The 26,276-nt window shown below is 51.7% G+C and overlaps 2 protein-coding genes across 11 annotated transcripts in view; one reads left to right on the forward strand and one right to left on the reverse strand.

Annotated features, from left to right (window-relative positions):
• NPRL3 (NPR3 like, GATOR1 complex subunit) overlaps positions 1–18,491 on the reverse strand; it is a 73,868-nt gene extending 55,377 nt beyond the window's left edge. For 4 of the 10 annotated variants that reach the window (XM_063699831.1, XM_063699828.1, XM_063699830.1 and 1 more), the window contains exon 1: positions 1,401–1,885. In XM_063699831.1, the coding sequence (XP_063555901.1) occupies positions 1,401–1,518 (118 nt within the window). In that variant the 5' untranslated portion in view covers positions 1,519–1,885. Of the gene's footprint in view, positions 1–1,400; positions 1,891–18,414 lie in introns of those variants that run through there. The other 6 variants (XR_010131482.1, XM_055364705.2, XM_063699829.1 and 3 more) reach the window with 6 other exon arrangements.
• HBZ (hemoglobin subunit zeta) lies at positions 16,483–18,446 on the forward strand. Its single transcript, XM_055364712.2, has 3 exons — positions 16,483–16,843; positions 17,826–18,030; positions 18,205–18,446. Exons 1-3 carry the CDS (start codon positions 16,749–16,751, stop codon positions 18,331–18,333), a joined length of 429 nt encoding a protein of 142 aa, XP_055220687.1. The 5' UTR covers positions 16,483–16,748; the 3' UTR covers positions 18,334–18,446.
• Positions 18,492–26,276: the final 7,785 nt, after the last annotated feature.

A 26,276-nucleotide genomic window follows, 5' to 3' on the forward strand; every position in this document is an offset into this window, starting at 1 on the left:
GTTACCCCTATGATGGAAACTGAGGGCTGGGGGCCAACAGTAGGAAAGAACTTTCTTTCCATAATCTAAACTCCTTTGTATCTTTAAAACTTTCTGCCATATCAACAAGTTTAAAAATAATTTTAAAACAAAATATAAAATAAAAACTGAACAGTCCGGGTGCGGTGGCTCACACCTGTAATCCCAGTACTTTGGGAGGCCGAGGCAGGTAGATCATTTGAGGCCAGGAGTTCGAGATCAGCCTGGCCAACATGGCAAAACCCCATCTCTACTAAAAAAAAAAAAAAAAATTGCAGGGTGTGGTGGCACATGCCTGTAGCCCTAGCTACTTGGGAGGCTGAGGCAGGAGAATCCCTTGAGCCCGGGAGGTGGAGGCTGCAGTGAGCCGAGATGACGCCACTGAACTCCAGCCTGGGCGACAGAGTGAGACTCCGTCTCAAAAAATAAATCAAATAAAAACAAAAACTGAACATTCATGATGATGAAAAATCAAAAGTAACCTACATGCCGTCCACAAGGGAAGGCAGCAGCCTGCAGCCAAGGGTGAGGTTGATCCCTGCTTGCAAAGGCAGACAGAGCTCCAAGGCCGACTATGGGAAAAGGGCGCCACAGAACAATTCGTGCGATGAAAAACCTCACGCAACGTTCTCTTTTCCTGTGGATAGATCTGCATCTACGTACAGGGCAGACAACTCCCAACACGGCCGGGGGTGATCCCTGTGCTGGCTGGAACTGGGGGTGGCAAAGACAACTTCAGACGTTCACGTAACTTTTTTTTTTTTTGAGACGGAGTCTTGCTCTGTTGCCCAGGCTGGAATCCAGTGGCGCGATCTCGGTTCACTGAAACCTCCGCCTCCCGGGTTCAAGCAATTATCCTGCCTCAGCCTCCCGAGTAGCTAGGATTATGGGCACGCACCACCACGCTCGGCTAATTTCTGGGTTTTTTTATTTTTATTTTTTCAGTAGAGACAGAGTTTCAACCATGTTGGCCAGGCTGGTCTCGAACTCCTGACCTCAGGTGATCCGCCCGCCTCGGCCTCCCAAAGAGCTGGGATTACCGCCACCGGCCTTGTTCGTGTAATTTTGCATTTTCTCAAGATGAATACATCCCAAACTCATTTTATTTTATTTTACTTTATTTTTTAAAGGCTGGAGACTGATGAAATGTCAGCAGTAGTTGCTTTGGTGTGGTGAACAATGCATGATTTTAATTTTTTTTACTTTTTATTTTTTTTTTTCCTTTTTCTACTTTTCAAATACTCTACAACGAGCACATCTCGAATGCCCAGCAAAAGCTAAGCTCCGCGAGGCGGCCCTGGAATGAGGCGGCCCCGGAATGAGGCGGCCCGGGAACGAGGCGGCCCCCGCGAGCGCCAGGCCCCCGCCCAGCGCTCACTTACTTGTCTGGGACGCCGGGTGCTCCTGGCTTCTCTGGAAGGGGTACCTGAACAGCAGCTTATTGCCCCTGCTCCCCGAGCTCACCAGAATCACGCTGATGGGACTGGTGTTGTCCCGCATCCCGCCGTGGGGCCGGGGGCGGGGACGGAGGGGGCCAGAGGAGGGCAGGGGTGGAGGGGGAGGGGGCCTGAGGAGGACGAGGCGGGGACGGAGGGGGCCTGAGGAGGGCAGGGGTGGAGGCGGAGGGGGCCTGAGGAGGGCAGGGGTGGAGGCGGAGGGGGCCTGAGGAGGGCAGGGGTGGAGGCGGAGGGGGCCTGAGGAGGGCAGGGGTGGAGGCGGAGGGGGCCTGAGGAGGGCAGGGGTGGAGGCGGAGGGGGCCTGAGGAGGGCAGAGGTGGAGGTGGAGGGAGCAGCGCCACAGTTACCAACCCACGTGCCACGCTCCGGGCTCGCGAGACTTCGGCGACACCGTCGGGAGGAGGTGCTGAGGCGGCGGCCGGGAGAACGGCGCAGGCGCAGGCAGCGGAATGCGCAGGCGCGGGGCCTTCTGGAAGCCACCGAGTTCCGCGGTGCTGTCAGGAGCCGTACGGTTCGCGTTTGGGGCATAGGGGCCCTCTTGCTGGTGTAGATGGGAAAGGCGCGGGGTCGAGTCAGCGTCCGTCTCGATGTTGGTTTCTTCATTTTACAAATAACACTTGGGCGTGGCGCGGTGGCTCACGCCTGTAATCCCAGCATTTTGGGAGGCCGAGGCGGGCGGATCACGAGGTCAGGAGATCGAGACCATCCTAGCTAACACAGTGAAACCCCATCTCTACTAAAAATTAGAAGAAATTATCCGGGCGTGGTGGCAGGCGCCCGTAATCCTAGAGGAGAATCGCTGGAACCCGGGAGGCGGAGGTTGCAGTGAGCCAAGATCACGCCATTGCACTCCACCCTGGGCGACAGAGCGACGAGACCCCGTATCAAAAAAAAAAAAAAAGAAAGAAAGAAAGAAAAAAAAAAGGCCGGGCGCGGTGGCTCACGCCTGTAATCCCAGCACTTTGGGAGGCGGAGGTGGGTGGATCACGAGGTCAGGAGTTCGAGACCATCGTGGCCAACATGGTGAAACCCTGTCTCTACAAAAAATACAAAAAAAAAAAAAATTAGCCGGGCGTGGTGGCAGGCGCCTGTAATCCCAGCTACTCGGGAGGCTGAGACAGGAAAATCGCTTGAACCCGGGAGGCGGAGCTTGCGGTGAGCCGAGATTGCGCCACTGCACTACAGCCTAGGCGACAGAGCGAGACTCCGTCTCAAAAAAAAAAAAAAAAGGGAAACACTTGGAAGCCGACAGGAGATCTTCGAGACCTTGGGCGAGGCAGTGACACTAAAGGCAGGAGCGACTACAGAAGAATAAATTAAACTTCATCAGATTAAAAACTTTACTGCGGCCGGGCGCGGTGGCTCACGCCTGTAATCCCAGCACTTTGGGAGGCGGAGGTGGGTGGATCACGAGGTCAGGAGTTCGAGACCATCGTGGCCAACATGGTGAAACCCTGTCTCTACAAAAAATACAAAAAAAAAAAAAATTAGCCGGGCGTGGTGGCAGGCGCCTGTAATCCCAGCTACTCGGGAGGCTGAGACAGGAAAATCGCTTGAACCCGGGAGGCGGAGCTTGCGGTGAGCCGAGATTGCGCCACTGCACTACAGCCTAGGCGACAGAGCGAGACTCCGTCTCAAAAAAAAAAAAAAAAGGGAAACACTTGGAAGCCGACAGGAGATCTTCGAGACCTTGGGCGAGGCAGTGACACTAAAGGCAGGAGCGACTACAGAAGAATAAATTAAACTTCATCAGATTAAAAACTTTACTGCGGCCGGGCGCGGTGGCTCACGCCTGAAATCCCAGCACTGTGGGAGGCCGAGGTGGGCAGATCATGAGATCAGGAGATCTAGACCATCCTGGCTAACATGGTAAAACCCCGTCTCTCTACTAAAAATACAAAAATTAGCCGGGTTTGGCAGCGCCTGCTTCTAATCCCAGCTACTTGGGAGGCTGAGGCAGGAGAATCGCTTGAAGCCGGGAGGCGGAGGTTGCAGTGAGCCGAGATCGTGCCACTGAACTCTGGCCTGGCGACAGAGCGAGACTCCATCTCAAAACAAAACAAAAACTTCTGTGCTTTAAAGGACACCACCAAGAAAATTAAAAGTCCACCCACAGAACGGGAGAAAATATTTGTAAGTCACATATCTGATAAGGGAATTGTATCTAGAATGGAGGAAACTTACAACTCAACAATAAAAAGACAATCAATTGAAAAATGCACAAAAGATATGAATATTTTTCCAGTGCATTATGCAAATGGCCAATAAGCACCAGAAGATGCTCAGCTCAACTGGTAGAGGCTCACGCCTGTGACCCCAGCGCTGAGAGGCCAGGAACTCCAGACCAGCCTGGGCAAAATAGAAATTAAAAATGCTCAACATTATTAGGCATTAGGGAGATGCAAATCAAAACTACAAATAGATGCCACATCACACCTCCTACGATGGCTATAATCAAAAAGACAAGCGTCAGCAGGGGTGTGGAGAAACGGGAATCTCTCTCCTGTTGGTGGGAATGTAAGAGGCTACACTCGCTATGGAAAACAGGCTGGCAGTTCCTCAAAGGTTAGAGTTAACACGACACTCAGCAAATCCCCCTTTTAGATATATAGCCAAGAGAAATGAAAGCATATGTCCACACAAAAACGTGTGTTCTTAGTAATATTATTCATAATAACCCAAAGTGGAAGCAATCCTAGGGTATATCAATTGATGAATGGGTGAATATGGTATAGTTTGTTTAAGGGAATACTATTCAGCCATAAAAAGGAATGAAGTACGGCACATGAATCCATCTTGAAGACACACTAATATATGATTCCATTTATATAAGATGCCCAGAGTAGGCAAATCCATAGAGACAGAATGATTAGTGGCTGCCTAGGGCTTCCAGGGGGTCAGGAGAAATATGGAGCGATTCATATGGGTTTTTTGAAGGGGAGTGATGAAAATGTTCTAACGTTGACTGTGGTAATGGTTGGACAGCTCTGAGAATGTGAATACACTAAAAGACATGGAAGTGCCGGGCGCAGTGGCCCATGCCTGTAATCCCAGCGCTTTGGGAGGCCAAGGCAGGCGGATCACGAGGTCAGGAGATCGAGACCATCCTGGCTAACACGGTGAAACCCCGTGTCTACTAAAAATACAAAAAATCAGCTGGACATGGTGGCGGGCGCCTGTAGTCCCAGATACTCAGGAGGCTGAGGCAGGAGAATGGTGTGAACCCGGGAGGCGGAGCTTGCAGTGAGCCAAGATCTCACCACTGCACTCCAGCCTGGGCGACAGAGCGAGACTCCATCTCAAAAAAAAAAAAAAGACATGGAAGTGTACACTTCAAGTGGATAAGCTTTATGGTATGCAAATTGGTATGGTATAGTAAATTATATCTCAGTGAAGTTGTTTTTTAAAAAATCATCCCACCTACCCTATCCCAGGCTTCCCCAGGAGGTAACTAAAGTTAATGAGCTTCTTTGGCTGCCTCCAGAACTTTCCCAAGCACATCAAATGCATCAGAACCTAACCACTTGACTGAGGGATGAGCATTTTCACTGTTGCAAGTAACCCTCTTGCACCAACACTGACACTCATGTGTATTTTGCAGAACAAATTTGTGGATTGGCCTCACCAGGGTGAAGGGTACGTGCATTTGAAATGGCTCAACAGTACCAACAGGTGCGTTTTCTTGCACAGGGCTGCATAACATTTTTTTTTTTTTTTGAGACAGAGTCTCGCTCTGTCACCCAGGCTGGAGTGCAGTGGCACAATCTCAGTTCACTGCAAGCTCCACCTCCCAGGTTCACATCATTCTCCTGCCTCAGCCTCCCGAGTAGCTGGGACTACAGGTGCCCGCCACCACACCAGGCTAATTTTTTTTTTTTTTTTGAGATGGAGTCTTGCTCTGTCGCCCAGGCTGGAGTGCAGTGGCGCGATTTCAGCTCACTGCAAGCTCCACCTCCCAGGTTCACACCATTCTCCTGCCTCAGCCTCCCCAGTAGCTGAGACTACAGGCGCCCGCCACCACGTCCGGCTAATTTTTTGTATTTTTAGTAGAGACAGGGTTTCACCGCGTTAGCCAGGATGGTCTCGATCTCCTGACCTCGTGATCCACCCGTCTCGGCCTCTCAAAGTGCTGGGATTACAGGCGTGAGCCACCACGCCCAGCCTGCATAACATTTTTTTTTTTTCTGAAATTCCCAGAAAGGAAAATGGTGTCTTGTTCTATGTTGCATTTCTTTGATTGAGAGAGAGAGCTGCATCACTTAATTATTTGCAGAGAATTGCTTTTCTTGTTTTCTTTACAGGTTGTCTGTTCTTGGATGGTTTGGCTGTGTTCTTTCTGAGGAATAGATAGCCTCTGTTACACATTTTGCAAGCCTTTATCCCACTTGTCCGTGTTTTGATTTTATGTATAATCAAAAGGTTTGTGAGTTCTCCCACACTTCCCAGGAGTGCCTCTGGGATGGAAATGAGAGTGCAGGAGCAGGGCTTGAGGCTGGAAGGGTGAGATGGGACAGATAGGGGTGGGGGAACCCAGGGCAGTGGCCGGTGGTGGTAATGGAGGCCTCCTCACAGGGACCCTCACAGCGACCATGCGAATGGAGCAGGACTGTGACTCAGGTCTCGCTCTTCTGACCTAATCGTGCTGCTGCCCTGATGGGCAGAACCCTGGGGCTCCAGACTGGACATCTCTGGGCTCAAAGGATCCCACTGTTCCCCCAGTTACCCTCTCAGGGTTGGCCTCCTGCCAGTAACCCTGGCACTCATTGTTCATTCTTCTGACTATCGTCAGTCATAACGAGAGCTCGAACTGGTGAAAGTGCAGGGAGCTCACCATGACCCCAGCCCACAGAGGTCCTGGGTGCGTCCCTGCCCTCGCAGCAGCACTGTGGATCCCAGCGCCACCCTCATGGGCAGCACTTCATGTGCCCACAGAGGTCCTGGGTGCGTCCCTGCCCTCGCAGCAGCACTGTGGATCCCAGCGCCACCCTCATGGGCAGCACTTCATGTGCCCACAGAGGTCCTGGGTGCGTCCCTGCCCTCGCAGCAGCACTCTGGGTCCCAGCGCCACCCTCATGGGCAGCACTTCATGTGCCCACAGAGGTCCTGGGTGTGTCCCTGCCCTCGCAGCAGCACTCTGGATCCCAGCGCCACCCTCCTGTCCATGTTTGCACCTCATTGGCTGTGACAGAAATGAGACATCATTGTCACACGCTGGCCTGAGGGTCAGTGGGCCTTGCTTTGGACCTCAGTTTCCCCACCAGTAACAGGGTTCAGAACAGATGGTCCCTGAGTGAGTCCCAGCTCTGAGTTCTCCCAGTGTCTCCTGGACAATGAAGCACGAGGGCCAAGCTCCATTTGCTACAGGGGACATCCTCAGGCTCTTCTCTGCTAAGAGCCGACACCTCCAAGTCTCCTCATTTTACCTTTAAATAGCTGTTTCATGACCTGCTTTCTTGACGGTAAGTAGATTTTTGGAAACTGAAACCCCTGACCCTTCCTCCCAGCCTGGGCCTGCCCTTGGCAGGATAGGAGGCCTTATCGGTCCTGCCACTTGGTCTGGGCCTCAAAGGGCCACCGCCATCTGCAGGAGGGCCGGGTGGGGTTCACAGACGCTATCTGGGACTTGCCTGGACACCTCCACCTTCTCAGCTGAGTGTTGCTGCCCCACCAGGGAGAACCACTCACACACAGTAGTAATAGAAATAATTTAAAATTCATGCTGCAAGTTCCTGAGCGCCCTCCCAACACTGAGGTGGGGGCTAGTCTAATCCCCATCCTAGAGGTGAAAACAGTGAAACTAGGACTCAAAAGGCAAATTAGCCTGTTCAGGGTCACCGAGGGTCCACTCTCATGGGAGAGTTTGCAGATGCCCAGTCCAGCATTCTGCTGAGTGTCCAGTGGCTTGTAAGTGGCCAGACGCCCTTTGAGCTCAGCCTCAGCTGCTCAGGCACAGAACGTGCCTGGAGCTTGGAATTCAGGCCAGAAACCACCAGTGGACACCAGCATTTCCACACTCACTGCACAGGCTTGGGCTCAAACCAAGGCCCAGGGACAGGAAGGGACAAGCCCCAGCCCCAGCCGGACTCCCAGCCCACACAAACCATCAGGGCTTGTTTCCTGCTCCATGGAAGCCTCAGACATGTTTCATAACCTCCTGGAGCCTCCGTTTCCTTATCTTTCCAATGTAATGATGCCCAGGTGCAGTGGCTCACTCCTGTAATCCCAAGCACTTTAGGAGGCCGAGGTGGGTGGATCACTTGAGCTCAGGAGTTTGAGGCCAGCCTGGGCAACATGGCAAAACGCCATCTCTACTAAAAATACAAATATTACCCAGGCATAGTGGCACATGCCTATAGTCCCAGCTACTCAGGAGGCTGAGGTGGGAGGATCACCTGAGCTTGGGAAGTTGAGCCTGCAGTGAGCCAAGATTGTCACACTGCACTCTAGCCTGGAGCACAGAGTAAGAAGACCCTGTAACAAAACAAAACATAACAAAACAAACAAACAAACAAAAAACCCAACTAATGACAATAAAATAAACCCTCCCTCACAGGGCGGTTGTGAGGATAAAGCACCCAGAATGAAGAGTGATGGTGCCATGTGCAGAACTTAGAAAGTGCTCAACAAATGCCAGCCAAACAGACATGGACTCCCCTCAACACAGTCAACCCAAGGTTGAGTGTCACCAAACGCAAAAGACCACACAGTAAAGCTTTTAGACATGTGGTCTAGTGGCCGGGCACTGTGGCTCATGCCTGTAATCTCAGCACTTTGGAAGGCTTAGGCGGGCGGATCACAGGGTCAGGAGTTCGAGACCAGCCTGACCACCTGACCAACATGGTAAAACCCCGTCTCTACTAAAGATTCAAAAAATTAGCCGGGTGTGGTGCTGCGTGCCTGTAATCCCAGCTGCTCGGGAGGCTGAGGCAGGAGAATCGCTTGAACCCAGGAGGCAGAGGTACAGTGAGCTGAGATCGCGCCATTGCACTCCAGCCTGGGAGACAGAGAGAGACTCCGTCTCAAAAAAAAAAAAAAAAAGTTAGCCGGGTGGTAGTGGCACGTACCTGTAATCCCAGCTACTTGGGAGGCTGAGGTAGGAGAATTGCTTGAGCCTGGGAGGTAGAGGGTTGCGGTGAGCCAAGATGGCGCCACTGCACTCCAATCTGGGCGAGACAGTGAGACCCTGTCTCAAAAAAAAAAAAAAAAATGTGGTCTATAAGACTCTCTTCACTTTGAGATAAAATTTACATCACGTAAAGATAACCATTTTAACGAGAGCAAGTCAATGGCATTCAGCACATTCAGAGTGTTGTGCAACAACCACCTCTCCCTGGTTCCAGGACATTTTCATCGCCTCAGATGGAAACGCCCTCCTCACGGAGGCATCTCTCCCGGCCTTTCTCCTCCCCGGCCCTAACAACCTCTAATCTACTCTCTGCTGGGATTTGCCCATTCTGGACATTTCCTAAAAATGGCTTATCTAAGCCCCACAATTTCGTGCAGCAGGTAGCCTCTGGTGTGTGACTTCCTTCACTTGGTGTAATGGTTCAAGGCTTGTCCATGTCGTAGCCTGGGTCAGAACTTCGTTTTCATGGCTGAATAATATCTCACGGTGTGGAAATATCACAGTTTGCTTATCTGTTCATCCAGTGATGGACATTTGGGTTGTTTCTACCTTTTGGCTATTGGGAATGGAAGGGATAACATTTTTTAATTGGATTTTTAAAGTCACTAGTTTGACTGCATTAAAATTACAAACTTTTGTTTAACTAGAATATCACTAGGATACAGAGTTGGGGGAGATCTAACACATAAAAATGACAAAGGAATTATATCCAGAATATTTTTGAAATTTCTACAAATCAGTGACTGGCAACACAGTGGGAAAGTGGCCAAGACTGAAATACTTTAATAAAGAGGAAACCGAAATGGCCAGTAAATATGGGCTCAACCTCACTAATTATCAGGAAAATGTAAACTAAGACCACAAGAGAAACCACTACACACTCACCAAAAATCACACACCCAATAAAAAGGTAATTTTTTTTTTTTTTGACATGAAGTCTCACTCTATTGCCCAGGCTGGAGTACAATGGCGCGATCTCGGCTCACTGCAACCTCCACCTCTTGGGTTCAAGCGATTCTCCTGCCTCAGCCTCCTGAGTACCTGGGATTACAGGCGCCCACCACCACACCCAGCTAATTTTGCATTTTTAAGTAGAGACGGGGTTTCACCACGTGGGCAAGGCTAGTCTCGAACTCCTGACCTCGTGATCTGCCCGCCTTGGCCTCCCAAAGTGCTGAGATTACAGGCATTAGCCACTGTGCCCGGCCTAAAAAAGGCTAAAATTTAAGAAGACCAGGAGTTTGACTGCTATGGTTGGAACGTTTGTCTCCTCTAAAACTCTTGTTGAAACTTAATCCCCAGTGTGGCAGCATTGAGAGGTGGGGCCTTTGGGGTAAGGAGGTTGGATCATGAGGGTCCTCCCCCAAGGAATGGATTAATGAGTTGTCATGGGAGTGGGGCTGGTGGCTTTATAAGAAGAGAGACCTGGCCGGGCGCGGTGGCTCACACCTGTAATCCCAGCACTTTGTGAGGCCGAGACGGGCTGATCACAAGGTCAGGAGATCGAGATCATCCTAGCTAACATGGTGAAACCCTGTCTCTATTAAAAATACAAAAAATTAGCCGGGCATGGTGGCGGGCGCCTGTAGTCCCAGCTACTGGGAAGGCTGAGGCAGGAGAATGGCGTGAACCCGGGAGGCGGAGCTTGCAGTGAGCCGAGATCGCGCCACTGCCCTCCAGCCTGGGCGACAGAGCAAGACTCCGTCTCAAAAAAAAAAAAAAAAGAAGAAGAGAGATCTGAGGTGGCACACAAGCACGCTCAGCCCACACGACCTGCGGTGAATACTCTGTGCCACTTTGGGACTCTGCACAGAGTCCCCACTGGGCTCGAAACTTCTCAGCCTCTGTAACTGTAGGAAATAAATTCCTTTTAAAATAAATTCCACAGTCTCAGGTATTCTATTATAAGCAACAGAAAATGGAGTACTACACCGACCATATCAAATGTTTACAAGGATTTGGAGCAAGGAGAATGCTCGCACACCACTAGGGAAAACATAAGTTGGTTAACCACTCTGAAAAAGTTTGGCATTATTTACTAAAGTTGAAAATATATATGCCCTATGACCCAGCAACTTTACTCCTAGGTATGTGTGTACAAAATAGAATTTCAGGCATGTGGGTACCAGGTGACATGTAAAGGAATGTTTATTGCAGCATTATTCATAATAGCCAAGAACTAAACAACACAAAGTTCCAGCCCCAGTACAATGAATAAACTGTGGTATATTCCTACAAGGAAATATTAATAGATACAGCAATGAAAATGAACACATATAACATGTCTGGTAAATCTGACATGAGAGAGTGAAAGAAGATGGACATTCAGTGTGCAGACAGTTGGATTAAAAATATTTTTTTAAAGGCCAGGCTTGGTGGCTCACACCTATAATCCTAGCACTTAACAGAGGCCAAGGCGGGCAGATCACCTGAGGTCAGGAGTTCAGGACTAGCCTGGCTAACACAGTGAAACCCCATCTCTACTAGAAAATACAAAAATTAGCCAGGTGTGGTGGTACATGCCTGTAGTCCCAACTACTCGGGAGGCTGAGGCAGGAGAATCACTTGAACCTAGGAGGCGGAGGTTGCAGTGAGCCAAGATCGCGTCACTGCACTCCACCCTGGGTGACAGAGCAAGACTGCGACTTGAAAATAAATAGATAAATAAATAAATAACCAACAGGCCGGGAGCAGTGGCTCACGCCTGTAATCCCAGCACTTTGGGAGGCCGAGGTGGGCAGATCACGAGGTCAGGAGATCAAGACCATCCTGGCTAACACGGTGAAACCCTGTCTCTACTGAAAATACAAAAAAATTAGCTGGGCATGGTGGCGGGCGCCTGTAGTCCCAGCTACTCAGGAGGCTGAGGCAGGAGAATGGCATGAACCCGGGAGGTGGAGCTTGCAGTGAGCCGAGATCGTGCCACTGCACTCCAGCCTGGGCGACAGAGCGAGACTCCATCTCAAAAAAATAATAATAATAATAATAATAATAATAATAAAATAAATAAATAACAGATTGCATAAAGTGGCTCATGCCTGTATTCCAAGCACTTTGGGAGGCCAAGGCAGAAGGATCACTTGAGCCCAGGAGTTCAGGACAAGCCTGAGCAACATGGTGAAACCCCACCTCTACAAAAAAAAAAAAAAAATTAGCTGGGCATGGTGGCATGTGCCTGTGATCCCAGCTACTTGGGAGGCTGAGGCAGGAGGATCACTTAAGCCTGGGAGGTCGAGGCTGCAATGAGCTATGATCGTACCACTGCACTCCAGCCTGGGCAATAGAGCAAGACCCTGTCTCAAAACAAATAAACAAAAGCCAGACAGACACAAATGAGAGCATTCTGTATTGTTTCATTTCTATGAAGGTGAAAAGCAGGCAAAAACAACCAAAGTGCTTGCAGATGCATATCTGAGTAGTTAAAAACTTACTGAAAAGCAGGCCTGGCTCAGGCCTTTAATCCCAGCACTTTGGGAGGCGGGCGGATCACAAGGTCAGGAGATCGAGACCATCCTGGCTAACACGGTGAAACCCCGTCTCTACTAAAAATACAAAAAATTAGCCAGGTATGGTGGCTGGTGCCTGTGGTCCCAGCTACTCGAGAGGCTGAGGCAGGAGAATGGCGTGAACCCAGGAGGCGGAGCTTGCAGTGACCTAAGATCGCGCGACTGCACTCCAGCCTGGGCAGCAGAGCGAGACTCCGTCTCAAAAAAAAAACTTACTGAAAAGCAAGAAGTCAGGTGGAGGTTACCTTTGGGGAGGACTGGGGTGCTGTCCGCTTTCTAATAATTCATTCAACTATAGTCTACATCTTGTGCTGTATTTCACAATGGAAAAACAGAAAAGAACTCCTGCCCATAATGCTGCTTTGCAGGTTTGGAAATTTCAGATTCAATTCCTCTCCTTGTGGGGGCCAAGGATGGGAAGGGCAGGTGGTTCCAGTAGGGAAAGAGGAGGCCCTGGGGCCTCAAAGTAGCTAAGGACCATTCCTCAGCGTGGGCGGCACCTACCCTGGAAACAGGACTCTACTTCCTCCTCTGTTAGGGAGCAGAGCAGCCCTGCAGTGCCTTCTGGGCACAGGTCCTCACTGCAGCTGGAGGAATTCTCCCAGGCACTGAGAGCCCTTCACGGCCCAAATGCCCCGTGTGCTCGGCCTCTGGACTTGCCTTCCCTGCTCTGTATATCTCCCTCCGCCTGACCCTCAGCCTCCTCCATCACTCACTGTCTTCTCTGCCAGTCTATTCATCTGTCTCTGTCCCTCTCTCTGCCACCTTCTCTCCTATTGAGAAGCCGAAACCTCAGGCACAGACCCACACCCCCTCCTCATGGGCCCATGTGCCCAAGGTGCCCCTAGGCGCCAGGCTGAGATGAACCAGGAGTGTCCTTCTGAACCCAGCAACAGCGAAGGGTGACCAGGGAGGGCCAGTTCATCTTGGTCTGAAAGAAGCCCCAGATGAGCAAAGGATACACTGGCCTCCTGCGGTCAGCAGCACTTCCCAGGACAGTGAGCAAGACAGGGGTAAGGCCAGAGTGGGTGGGCACACCCCTGGGAGAGAGGAGCCGCTGTGAAATGTGCACGAGGAACAGACCAGCAAGGAGGACCTAGGCAGTGCTAGAAGGGAGTTCCTGGAAGCCTGGTAGAGAGCCCCTCCCATCTGCTAATCCCGGAGGGCATCAAAGGCTGCTGCTGCCCTCAACCCCTGACAATCTCATCATCTCACATCTCAGGCATGGAAGAATGAGGGCCGTTACACGAGTAAAACATCAAATACACTCCAGCCTGGATGACAGAGCCAGGCTCCATCTTAAAAAAAAAAAAAAATGCCTGCGGTCAAAGCTCTCCTGACAGGGGAAAACAAAACAAAACAAACTTCTCCTTAAAGAAAACATTTGCCTTTGATTGCATCATAATTCCAGCAGGATTTTGTGCAGATAACTCTTTAGCTAACTCTAAAATTCATACAGAAAGGTAAAGAAATTAGAATAGCCAAAGAAATTTTGAAAAGGAAGAATAAAGCGAGAGGAATCACATTCCTCAATTTTTAACAGCTCTATTGAGATAAAATTCACATACCATACGGTTCACCCATTTAAAGTATATAATTCAGGCCGGGCGCGCTGGCTCATGCCTGTAATCCCAGCACTTTGGGAGGCTGAAGCGGGCAGATCACCTGAGGTCGGGAATTCGAGACCAGCCTGACCAACATGGAGAAACCCCGTCTCTACTAAAAATACAAAATTAGCCAGGCGTGGTGGCTCATGCCTGTAATCCCAGCTACTCGGAAGACTGAGGCAAGAGAATTGCTTGAACCCGGGAGACGGAGGTTGCCGTGAGCCGAGATCGCGCCACCACACCCAGCTGCCATTTTTTAATTGATTACTTGTCTATTTATTATTGAGTTGTAAGATATTTTGGGCCAAGCACGGTGGCTAACGCCTGTAATCCCAGCGCTTTAGGAGGCTATGGTGGGCAAAACACTTGAGGTCAGGAGTTCGAGACCAGGCTGGCCAACATGGCAAAACACCATCTCTACTAAAAATACAAAAAAATTAGCCAGGCGTGGCCGGGCGTGGTGACTCACGCCTGTAATCCCAGCACTTTGGGAGGCCAAGGCGGGTGGATCACCTGAGGTCAGGGGCTCAAGACCAGCCTGACCAACATGGAGAAACCCCGACTCTGCTAAAAATACAAAATTAGCCGGGTGGGGTGGTGCATGCCTGTAATCCCAGCTACTCACGAAGCTGAGACAGGAGAATGGCTTGAGCCCAGGAGGCAGAGGTTGTGGTGAGCTGAGATCGTGCCATTGTACTCCAGCCTGGGAGACAAGAGTGAAATTCTGTCTCAAAAAAAACTGTTAGCCAGCCATGGTGGTGCACACCTGTGGTCCCAGCTACTCAGGAGGCTGAGGTATGAGAATCGCTTGAACCCAGGAAGCAGAGGTTGCAGTGAGCCAGGATTACGCCACTGCACTCCAGTCTGGGTGACAGAGCAAGACTCTGTCTAAAAAAAAACAAAAACAAAAAAGATATTTTGTATGTGTTTGGATAACTTCCCTATCAGATATACGATTTGCAAATATGTTTCTCTCATTCTGTGAGACATCATTCAATTTTAAGACATCACAGAGCTATATTAATCAAGGCACTGTGGCTGTGGTAAAGGATAGACACAGAACAGAACAGAGAGCCCAGAAATGGACCCGCAAACCTATGCCCCATTCATTTTTTACAAATAAGTGCGAGAAGCCAACTGAATAGAAAGCGTATAGCCTTTTCAAAAAATAGTGCTGGAACAATTGGACATCCGTAGGCAAAAAAACAAACAAGCAAACAGAAGAATCTGGACCTGCCCTTCACACCTCAGACAAAAGTCATCTCAAAATGGATTGTAGATCTCAATATAAACATAAACTATACAACTTTAGAAGAAAACATAGGTGAAACTCTTTGTGTTCTGTGGTTAGGCAGACAGTTCCTAGGCATGGCACTAAGTAAGATTCATTTAAAATTTTTTGACAAATTGGACTTCATTAAAACTTTTGCTCTACAAAAGACAATGTTGAGAGAATGAACTAACAAGCTACAAACTAGGAGAAAACATTTGCAAATTGCATATCTGACAAGGGATTGCATCCAGAAGATACACAGAATTCTAAAAATTCATCCTTAAGAGAATAAACCACCCAATTTTTAAATGGGCAAAACAGGCCAGGCATGGTGGTGCACGCCTGTAATCCTAGCACTTTGGGAGGCCGAGGCAGGCGGATCACGAGGTCAGGAGATTGAGACCATCCTAGCTAACACGGTGAAACCCTGTCTCTACTAAAAATACAAAAAAATTAGCCGGGCGTGGTGGCAGGTGCCTGTAGTCCCAGCTACTCAGGAGGCTGAGGCAGGAGAATGGCGTGAACCTGGGAGGTGGAGCTTGCAGTGAGTGGAGATCGCACCACTGCGCTCCAGCCTGGGCAACAGAGCGAGACTCCGTCTCAAAAAAAAGACAAAATACTTGAAAAGATGTTGGCTAGGTGCGCTGGCTCATGCCTGTAATCCCAGCACTTTGGGAGGCCAAGGTGGGTGGATCACAAGGTAAGGAGTTCAAGACCAGCCTGGCCAAGATGGTGAAACCCCGTCTCTACCAAAAAAAAAAAAAATTGGCCAGGCACAGTGGCTCATGCCTGTAATCCCAGCACTTTGGGAGGCTGAGGCAGGTGGATCAGGAGGTCAGGAGATCGAGACCATCCTGGCCAACATGGTGAAACCCCATCTCTATGAAAATACAAAAATTAGCCAGAGATGATGCCGGGTGCCTGTAACCCCAGCTATTCATGAGGCTGAGGCAGAAGAATCACTTGAACCAGGGAGTCAGAGGTTGCAGTGAGCTGAGATCGCACCACTGCAGTCCACCCTGGGCGACAAATCGAGATTCCATCTCAAAAAAAGAAAAAAAAATTAAAAGGAATATTTGCCTCATGATGTTACAATAACTAATATGGAAAGCAATATTGCAATGCCTATTAGCACATGACATTAGGTGAATTCTCCTTTGTCCCCGGACCTGCTGCCTTCTCCTGCTTGTCAGGGGACAGACCCAATACATCTCCCCTCAGCGCTGGGTGGACCTAACCCTTGCTTTCTTGGAGGAGACCCAGGAATCCAGAGACAAAGCGGAAGGGCACTGGCATGTGGTTGGGCAGGGCTGCCTGAGGTCGGTGTCAGCCGACCGTGGGACTTGGTCCCAGGAGGCTGCTTACTGGGCCCTGCTCCTCTGGTTCCCCCAAGTCGTGATTCTGAAATGAATAAGGACGGTGCAGAACTGGACTGCAAATGCAGGAGTGACTTCCTGGGAGGGTGGGGCCCCTATCTCTCCTAGACTCTGTGGTCAGACTCTGGCCAACACCCCCTGTAAGGCCACAGGAGAGGAACAGGAGTGATAGCCCCCAAACCCCAGTCCCACCAGGCCCTGAGGGCCCCTTTGTCACTGGATCTGATAAGAAACACCACCCCTGCAGCCCCCTCCCCTCAGCTGACCAATGGCCACAGCCTGGCTGGGCCCAGCTCCCTGTATATAAGTGGACCCTGGGGGCTGAGCACTACCAAGGCCAGTCCTGAGCAGGCCCAACTCCAGTGCAGCCGCCCACCCTGCCGCCATGTCTCTGACCAAGACTGAGAGGACCATCATTGTGTCCATGTGGGCCAAGATCTCCACGCAGGCCGACACCATCGGCACCGAGACTCTGGAGAGGTGAGTGTCAGACGGGACTGCCAGAGGGACTGGGTGGGAGGCCAGGTATGTGAGTGGGGACAGTGGGGAGGGGGCGGTGGGGAGGGGACAGTGGGGAGGGGACCATGGAGAGGAGACAGTTGAGAGGGGACAGTGGGGAGAGGACAGTAAGGAGGGGGCCATGGGGAGGACACAGTGGGGAGGGCACTGTGGGGAGGGGACAGTGAGGAGGGGACCTTGGGGAGGGGACAGTGAGGAGGGAACCGTGGAGAGGGGACAGTGAGGAAGGGACAGTGAGGACAGATAGCATTCCCTCTCAGTGAGGAGGGCAGGGTAAGGAGGGTACGATTAGGAGTTGCACAAGCATCTGGGCTCGCTGAGACCTGGGCAGGCACAGCCCAGGTTCTGACAAGCAGAGTGTGAAAGGTTTCGTTCTAGGCCTGAAGGGCCTTACAGGGCAGCCAGTGCACTACAGCCTCTAAAGTCCCAGCATCTGGGATCAGGGCACTGTCCCAGCGTCAAAGTCCCAGCATCCGGGATCAGGGCACTGTCCCAGCTTCAAATTCCCAGCATCTGATCCCCTGGGAGGGCCAGGGAGCTTTTCCTTCCCTGGAACGCTGCTGGGAGGTCATGAGCCTGCAGAAGGGGTGGCGGGCAACCCAGTCTGGGGCTGGGAGGGAGGTCCTGTGGCCAGAGGAGACGGTGGAGGGGCTGGGGGCACCAGGCGTGCTGGAGGCGGAGGGCGGGAGATTTGGGGACCAGGCTGCACAGAACCCGTTGGAAGCAGGGCGATCAGCCGGGAGCTGCAGAGGCCTGGGGGGCCTCTAGCCCAGGGCAGCCTGGGAGCGGCAGCTGCCTGGGCACCCGGGCCCCGCGAGGAGGGGCTGGGGCCTGCTGCGGGGTCGCAGACGTGTCCCGGTGCTCGGAGAGGGCCGCAGGGCGCGTGGGCCGTGGGCGGGAGGCCGCGCTGCTGGGAGCTCACGGCCCCCGCCCCCCGTCCCAGGCTGTTCCTCAGCCACCCGCAGACCAAGACCTACTTCCCGCACTTCGACCTGCACCCGGGGTCCGCGCAGTTGCGCGCGCACGGCTCCAAGGTGGTGGCCGCCGTGGGCGACGCGGTGAAGAGCATCGACAACATCGGCGGCGCCCTGTCCAAGCTGAGCGAGCTGCACGCCTACATCCTGCGCGTGGACCCGGTCAACTTCAAGGTGCGCGGGGCGCGGTGCGGGCGGGGCGGGGCGGGGCGGGGCGGGGCGGGGTCGCGGGGCGGGGTGGGGTCGCGGGGCGGGGCAGGGCGGGGTCGCGGGGCGGGGCGGGGTCGCGGGGCGGGGCGGGGGCCGGGATAGGCCCCGCCCCCCGCACTGAGCCACCCCCGCCCCCAGCTCCTGTCCCACTGCCTGCTGGTCACCCTGGCCGCGCGCTTCCCCGCCGACTTCACGGCCGAGGCCCACGCCGCCTGGGACAAGTTCCTATCGGTCGTATCCTCTGTCCTGACCGAGAAGTACCGCTGAGCGCCGCCTCCGGGACCCCCAGGACCCCCAGGACAGGCTGCGGCCCCTCCCCCGTCCTCGAGGTTCCCCAGCCCCGCTTACCGCGTGATGCGCCAATAAACCAATGAACGAAGCAGCGTCCACCTGGTCTCTGTTGTCCCTGGGCGGCGGGCGCGTGGGGAGGCGGAGCGGGAGGAGGGCGCCCCGGCTGTCTCGGGGCCACTGCTGGGCCGCAGGGATCCTTGCACCGACCCCAGGGTCTCTAAGAGGCAGAGGGATGTGCAGCTCCCGGGGCGGGAGCGGGGGTCACTCGGGACCCAGGCGTGGTGGAGAAGGGGTGCAGTTAGGCCTTTGCGGAGGGGGGAGCAGTGCTGGCGCCCACCCGCCGCGGCTCTCCCTGGGACCTCCGTGGTCTTCCTTCTTTATTTCTCCCGAATGTGTACTATTTCCTGATTTCAGAACGATCAGGACGAAGAGGGGAGTGATGGGCGTCTGCGCTCACTCATTCCTTCTTCCATTCCTCAATGAAACATTTACTGGGCATAAGACAGCCTAGGCCTGTTTCTAGGCTATGGATACCGCAGCTGAAATAAAGAAAGCCCTCTGCCCCGTGGGGCTGACAGTCTAGTGGGGGATACAGACGTGATGAAGACAGTCAGATCACAGTTCACAGAAATGAGACAGGAAAAGAGGCTGAGCCTCACTCATAAGAGAAACGCAAGTTAAACTACACAAAAATAAAAAACCTCACTGAGATCCATGTCTCACCTCCCTGATAGGCAAAAATCCAAGAGTTTGATCAGACTGCAGGCGCCCCTCCTCCACTGGGCGCCCCTCCTCCACTGGGCGCCCCTCCTCCACTGGGCGCCCCTCCTCCACTGCGCGCCCCTCCTCCACTGGGCGCCCCTCCTCCACTGGGCACCCCTCCTCCACTGGGCACCCCTCATCCAGGGCAGAGGGAACCAGCCCGGGGCGCAAGTCCACCGGGGCATCTCATTTGCTAAAGACCTGAAAACCCAGGTATCCATCATCAGGACTAACTGGAAAAACCAAGGGTATCCGCACCATGGAGAGCTCGACTGAAAAAAAAAATGAGGATAATTGGATAATTTCTTTCTTTTTTTTTTTTTTTTTTTTTTTAGACGGAGTCTCGCTCTGTCGCCCAGGCTGGAGTGCAGTGGTGCGATCCCGGCTCACTGCAAGCTCCGCCTCCTGGTTTCAAGCGATTCTCCTGCCTCAGCCTCCTGAGTAGCTGGGTCTACAGGCGCCCGCCGGCTGGCTAATTTTTTGTATTTTTAGTAGAGACGGGGTTTCATCATGTTAGCCAGGATGGTCTCGTCTCCTGACCTCGTGATCCACCCGCCTCGGCCTCCCAAAGTGCTGAGATTACAGGTGTGAGCCACCGCGCCCAGCCTAAAATGAGGATAATTTCTAATAATGAAAATAAAGAGGTTAGAATGGTGTGTATACAATGGTGGAACAGAGGAGAAACACGAATATGTGTGTGCACATATATGTGAGCTTATGCATAACTATGTGTGAGGCTGCGTGTGGACATGTGTGTTTGTGCACAGCCACGTATGTGCCCACATGTGCTTATTTCTGCAAAAATAAACCATGGGAGGACAAACCGGAAATGAATACAAATAATAAGGTGGGTAGGGATGGAGGGGAAGGTGGAAGGAAGCTCCTCCAAGTCTGACTCTCTACATAGTTTTGACCTTTGATTTGTGTAAATATTTTACATTATCAAAAATAAATTCAGGCTGGGCATGGTGGCTCATACCTGTAGTCCTAGCATTTTGGGAGTCCAAGGGGAGAGGATTGCTTGAGGCCAGGAGTTGAAGGCCACCCTGGCCAACATAGAGAGACCTTGCCTTTAAAAAAAATTACAAAATTAAGGCCGGGCGCGTTGGCTCATGCCTGTAATCCCAGCACTTTGGGAGGCCGAGGTGGGCGGATCACGAGGTCAGGAGATTGAGACCATCCTGGCTAACACGGTGAAACCCCGTCTCTACTAAAAAGTAGAAGAAATTAGCCGGGTGTGGTGGTGGGCACCTGCAGTCCCAGCTACTCGGGAGGCTGAGGCAGGAGAATGGTGTGAACCCGGGAGGCGGAGCTTGCAGTGAGCCAAGTTCGTGCCACTGCCCTTCAGCCTAGGTGATAGAGTGAGACTCTTTCTCAAAAAAAAAAAAAAAATTACAAAATTAATAAGATTAAAATAAAAAGAGGGGCCTTGCCAGTGGCTCAAGCCTCTATTTCTACCACTTGGGAGGCCAAGGCTGGAGGATCACTTGATGCCAAGAGTCGAAGGCCAGCCTACGTAACACAGCAGGACCTCGTCTCAAAAAGATTAAAAAATGAACTGGGCATGGTAGCCTCCAAATTGGGGGTTAGCCTGGGAGGTTTGCCCAGGAAGGAATTCAAGGGCAAGCTGGTGGTGTTACACAGCAACTCTGATTGATATCGAAGCCACAGCAGACAGCAGGAGCAGAACACTGCTCCTTACAGAGCAGGGGTACCCCATAGGCAGTGTGCACAGGAGAGCAACTCAGAGGCACTGCTGCACTCATCTTTATACCCACTTTTAATTATATGCAAATCAAGGGAAAGTTATGCACAAATATCTAGGATGAGTGTGGTAACTTCTGGGTGGTCCAGTCACTGCCATGGAAAGGGATGGTAATCAACTCCCATGGCACACTGGTGGGTGTGTCTTATGGAAAGCTGCTACTTGTTTTAGCTGGTCCTCAGTTTGGTCCAGTGTCCGAGCCCAACCTCCGGAGCACATGCAGAGTCCCACCTCCTACCTCACACCTGCAGTCCTAGCTACTCAGGAGGCTGAGGCTGGAGGATGGCTGGAGCCCAGATGTCGAAGGCTACAGTGAACTATGATTGTGCCACTGCACTTCAGCCTGAGCAACACAGCAATACTCTGTCTCTTAAAAAGCAAAGCACACAAACAAAAAGAGTGACTGGGTGCAGTGGCTCACACTTGGAATCTTAGAACTTTGGGAGGCCAAGGTGGGATGGTCACTTGAGCCTGGGAGTTCAAGACCAGCCTAGGCAACATAGCAAGACTTTATCTCTACTAAAATATATATATATTTTTTTAATTAGCTGGACGTGGTGGTGCACCTGCAGTCCCAGCTACTTGGGAGGCTGGGTTGGGGGTAGAGGGGAGTATCACTTGAGCCCAGAAGCTCCAGGCTGTAGTAAGCTATGATTGCACCACGGCACTCCAGCCTGGGCAACAGAGAGAGACCTTATCTATATTAAAAAAAAAAAAAGAGAGAGAGAAAATTGAAAACTCCTAACTGAAAATCCCCAAATTGAAAACCAACTTAAATAGATGAACCAATGTAAGAATGTGGTGATATAATAATCAGAAAAAAGAATTGTTCCAGGTGATTCTGAGCACTCTAACACTCCGTGGTTTATTGTTCCTCATAACATATGTATAATAATTTCATAAGCTTTTATTTTGAAACATATTCAAATTATCAAGAAATAAAAACACCCTGCAAGAATAAGACAACGATGGAGAAGGAAGGATGACTGCTGGTGGGTTTGGGGCTTTTGGGGGGTGATGGAAACCTTCTAAAATTGATTATGGTGATGGTCGCACAATTATGTGAACACATTAAAAATTATTGAAATGGGCCGGGGGTGGTAGCTCACCCGTGTAATCCCAGCACTTTGGGAGGCCAAGGCGGGCAGATCACCTGAGGTCAGGAGTTCCAGACCAACCTGGCCAACATGGTGAAACCCCCGTCTCTACTAAAAATGCAAAAATTAGCCACGCATGGTGGCACACGCCTGTAATCCCAGCTACTGGGGAGGCTGAGGCAGGAGAATTGCTTGAACCCAGGAGACAGAGGTTGCAGTGAGCCGAGATTGTGCCACTGAACTCCAGCTTGGCCGACAGAGTGAGACTCTGTCTCAAAAAAAAAAAAATTATTGAAATGTACACATTAAGTGGGTGAATTTTATCTCAATAAAACTGTTAAATAAAATAACAAGAATATGAACAACTCTTGAATACTACTCATCCAGACTCTCCAGCTGTTAACATTCTACCACATCGGCCTGCTCTCTGTCCTGCCTCCACTTGCTCTTTCTCTCGGAGCCCTTGGAGAGGGGTATGCAAACATCCATACTCTAAATATCCTCCATGTACTGTGTATTTCCTAAAATCAACAAGGACACTAGCCTGCATAGCCAGAGAACAACCATCACAATCAGGTTAATATTGATCCAAATCCATTCATCAACAGAAGCAACATCAAGTTCAAGACCCTTTTGAAAGCAATGATACCAGCCATTTACTCCATCCCTAAAGGACTGAAGGTCCTGCGAATTTAACCGTGTCAATGCAGTCTTTTTGATGTTATTTACTGAAGGAAATGGATGTTCTTTAAAATATGTATGTATTTATTTTTCTTTTTTGAGACGGAATCTTGTTCTGTCGCCCAGGCTGGAGGGCAGTGGTACAATCTTGGTTCACTGCAACCTCTGCCTCCTGGGTTCAAGAGGTTCTCCTGCCTCAGCCTCCCGAGTAGCTGGGATTACAGGCGCGAACCACCACGCCCGGCTAATTTTTGTATTTTTAGTAGAGACGGGGTTTTACCATGTTGGCCAGGCTGGTCTCAAACTCCTGACATGGTAGCCTGTAATCCCAGCTACTCAGGAGGCTGAGGCAGGAGAATCGCTTGAACACAGGAGGTGGTGGTTGCAGTGAGCCGAGATCGTGCCATTGCACTCCAGCCTGGGAGACAGAGCGAGACTCCGTCAAAAAAAAAAAAAAAAAAATCCTGAAGCTCCTCTTGAGCTTACATTCTAGTGGACTGTAAACAGAAACTTTTTTTTCCTGTGGATAAAGAAAAGCAGGGCAAGTAGGGGCTTAGACAGAGGAGGGGAGGATTCAGATTTTAAATGGGTTGGCCACTGTAGGTCTATTAACGTGGTGACATTTGAGGGAGTGGCAATACTAGGGAAGGGGCTTCAGGGGAGTGGCCAGGAGCTACGGATAGAGGGAGGGAGGACAGGAGGCCTTGTCTGTCTTTTCCTCCATGTGTAAGTTTCAGGAGTGAGTGGGGGGTGTCGAGGGTGCTGTGCTCTCCGGCCTGAGCCTCAGGAAGGAAGGGCAGTAGTCAGGGAGGCCAGGGAAGGACAGCGGAGTAGGCTTTGTGGGGAACTTCACGGTTCCATTGTAGAGACGATTTGCTGGAGACACACAGATGAGGACATCAAATACATCCCTGGATCAGGCCCTGGGGCCTGAGTCCGGAAGAGAGGTCTGTATGGACACACCCATCAGTAGGAGCACCAGGACACAGACGGAGGCTAATGTCATGTTGTAGACAGGATGGGTGCTGAGCTGCCACACCCACATTATTAGAAAATAACAGCACAGGCTTGGGGTGGAGGCGGGACACAAGACTATCCAGAAGGAGAAAGAAAGGTGAAAAGCTGTTGGTGCAAGGAAGCTCTTGGTATTTCCAACAGCTTGGGCACAGGCTGTGAGGGTGCCCGGGATGGCTTGTGGGGCACAGGCTGCAAGAGGCGCCCAGGACGGCTTGTGGGGCACAGGCTGTGAGGGTGCCCAGGATGGCTTGTGGGGCACAGGCTGTGAGAGTGCCCGGGACGGCTTGTGGGGCACAGGTTGTGAGGGTGCCCGGGATGGCTTGTGGGGCACAGGTTGTGACAGGTGCCCGGGACGGCTTGTGGGGCACAGGTTGTGACAGGTGCCCGGGATGGCTTGTGGGGCATAGGCTATGAGGGTGCCCGGGATGGCTTGTGGGGCACAGGCTGTGAGAGGTGCCCAGGATGGCTTGTGGGGCATAGGCTGTGAGGATGACCGGGACGGCTTGTGGGGCACAGGCTATGAGGGTGCCCGGGACGGCTTGTGGGGCACTGGCTGTGAGGGTGCCCGGGATGGCTTGTGGGGCACAGGCTGTGAGGATGCCCGGCACAGCTTGCAGCTACAGGGAGAAAAGACTTGGTGCTGTGGGCCTGCCTTGGGGCTGGTGGTACAGCCCTTATCTGCTGCCCTCAGGATCTCCCGGCCCCTCTCGCCCAGGCCCCTGCTGCCCCATGCCCCAGCCTCTGAGGACCAAAGGTGCCCCTGCTTGGGAAGAGGGGGCTCAGGGGAGTCACCTGACCCGGTTCCAAGCCAGGCTGATTTACCGTTGCTAACGTCCTAGCACACGCATCCCTCTGCCCCATGCACCCAACCCCAAGGCCTGGTACACTGCAGGCCCCAAGGTCCTGTGCGTCCTTTCAATACCCTCCTCACCTGCCTCACCTGCTCCCCCTACCCTGACTCTGGCTGGAGACCCCCTCCAGGGAGTTTTCAAAACAAAAGGTGTCAGTCTTCTGTGGGATTCCCTCACCTCTGCAGCCTGCGGTCCGAAAGCTGCCCCATGGTGTGTAGTGCTAAACTTCCAACTTACTCCAGGCCAGCCGTGACAGCCCCGAGGGCAGGAAGGGCACCCACGGTGAGCCTCAAACAGCTAATTTTGCAACTGTAATTCCATATAATTGTCTTGAAAAGTAATTTGTTTCAAAAAGCTAAAAAATGAATACTCTTGAGTCTCCTTCTAGTAATTCCCCTTGTAGAGGTCTATCACCAGGAAAAGATCCAAAGCACTGATATTCTTCATGGAGTTGTTTATAATAGAAAAAACTAGAGCTTGTTCACAAACAGGAGCTCTGCAGGCTGAAGATGTCGCACCTGTCAGCGGGGATGGGGGCACGCTTGCCGACGCAGCAACGGAAAAGCATCAGTGTGTGAAGATGTATTTTCTCTCTTTCTATTATTATTATTTTTATTTTATTTTTTTTCTGAGGCAGAACCTCGCTCTGTCACCCAGGCTGGAGTGCAGTGATGCGACCTCATCACAACCACGAGCCACCACGTGCGGCCCCATGAGCAAGCCACCACGCCCAGCCTTTTTTTCCCTTGTTTTAAAAAATCCTCTATTTAAAAAAGATGTGCTTGGGCCGGGCACGGTGGTTCACGCTCGTAATCCCAGCACTTTCGGAGGCCGAGGCAGGCAGATCACCTGAGGTCAAGAGTTCGAGACCAGCCTGGCCAACATGGTGAAATTCCATCTGTACTAAAAATACAAAAATTAGCCAGGCCGCGGTGGTGCGTGCCTGTAATCCCAGCTACTCAGGAGACTGAAGCAGGAGAATCACTTGAACCCAGGAGGCAGAGGTTGCAGTGGGTCAAAATCACTCCACCACACTCCAGTCTGGGAGACAGAGCAAGACTCCATCTCAGAAACAAACTAACAAACAAAATTTTTATATCTACCTATAATTCATATAAATTTAAAATACATGCATAAAATCATACCCTTTGCAAGCACACGTACTAAAAGGAATATATTCAGCACATCGAAATGGTTGTCTAATGGAGGAGGGAGTAGTTAATAAACAGAGAGGATAAAAAGAAATAAATCAATAGAGCTGGAGGAGGGTCTCCTCCAGGCTGCGATGAGAACATAGTGAGCAGAATTGTAGGCCTGCATGACCTCACCTTCTGTGAGGAGTCTGGCCTCCCAAGACGCTTTCCTGCCTAGGTGCCCGGCTCAGAGTGTCCCCCACAAGGCTACTGGAGGAGAACCCCAGACCAAGCCTCATTCAGGTGAGGGGGCTGCACAGCGGAGGTGAGAGAGGTCTGTCCCTTCCCACCCTGTGACACTGGGTCCCACTTTCTCTCTAGGGGGTCTCGGTTTCCTCATTTGCAAACTGGAGCTCATAAGGTGGGCCAGAGAAGTTTCAGTGAAGTGAGGAATGGATCGTCCCTCTGCCAGGGCCCATGTGCTCTAGGTCACCCTGTCATCACAGGGACAGGGAGGTCAAGGACAGTCACTCCTGAGGCCAGTCCGGGCTGGGCTGACCACGTGGACTCTCATGCCCAGATCGGGGCCCCAATCTCCCTGAAGCTGGGGCTC

The sequence above is a fragment of the Gorilla gorilla genome, chromosome 18, assembly GCF_029281585.2.
Source record: "Gorilla gorilla gorilla isolate KB3781 chromosome 18, NHGRI_mGorGor1-v2.1_pri, whole genome shotgun sequence".
Taxonomy (NCBI): Eukaryota; Metazoa; Chordata; class Mammalia; order Primates; family Hominidae; genus Gorilla; species Gorilla gorilla.

Bases quoted from the DNA above. Each gene is read 5' to 3' on its own strand.
- HBZ (XM_055364712.2), top strand. From the start codon at position 16,749: ATGTCTCTGACCAAGACTGAGAGGACCATCATTGTGTCCATGTGGGCC. The intron at 16,844-17,825 runs GTGAGTGTCAGA...CCCCCGTCCCAG, and splicing joins GGCACCGAGACTCTGGAGAG to GCTGTTCCTCAGCCACCCGC. The intron at 18,031-18,204 runs GTGCGCGGGGCG...CCCCGCCCCCAG, and splicing joins TGGACCCGGTCAACTTCAAG to CTCCTGTCCCACTGCCTGCT.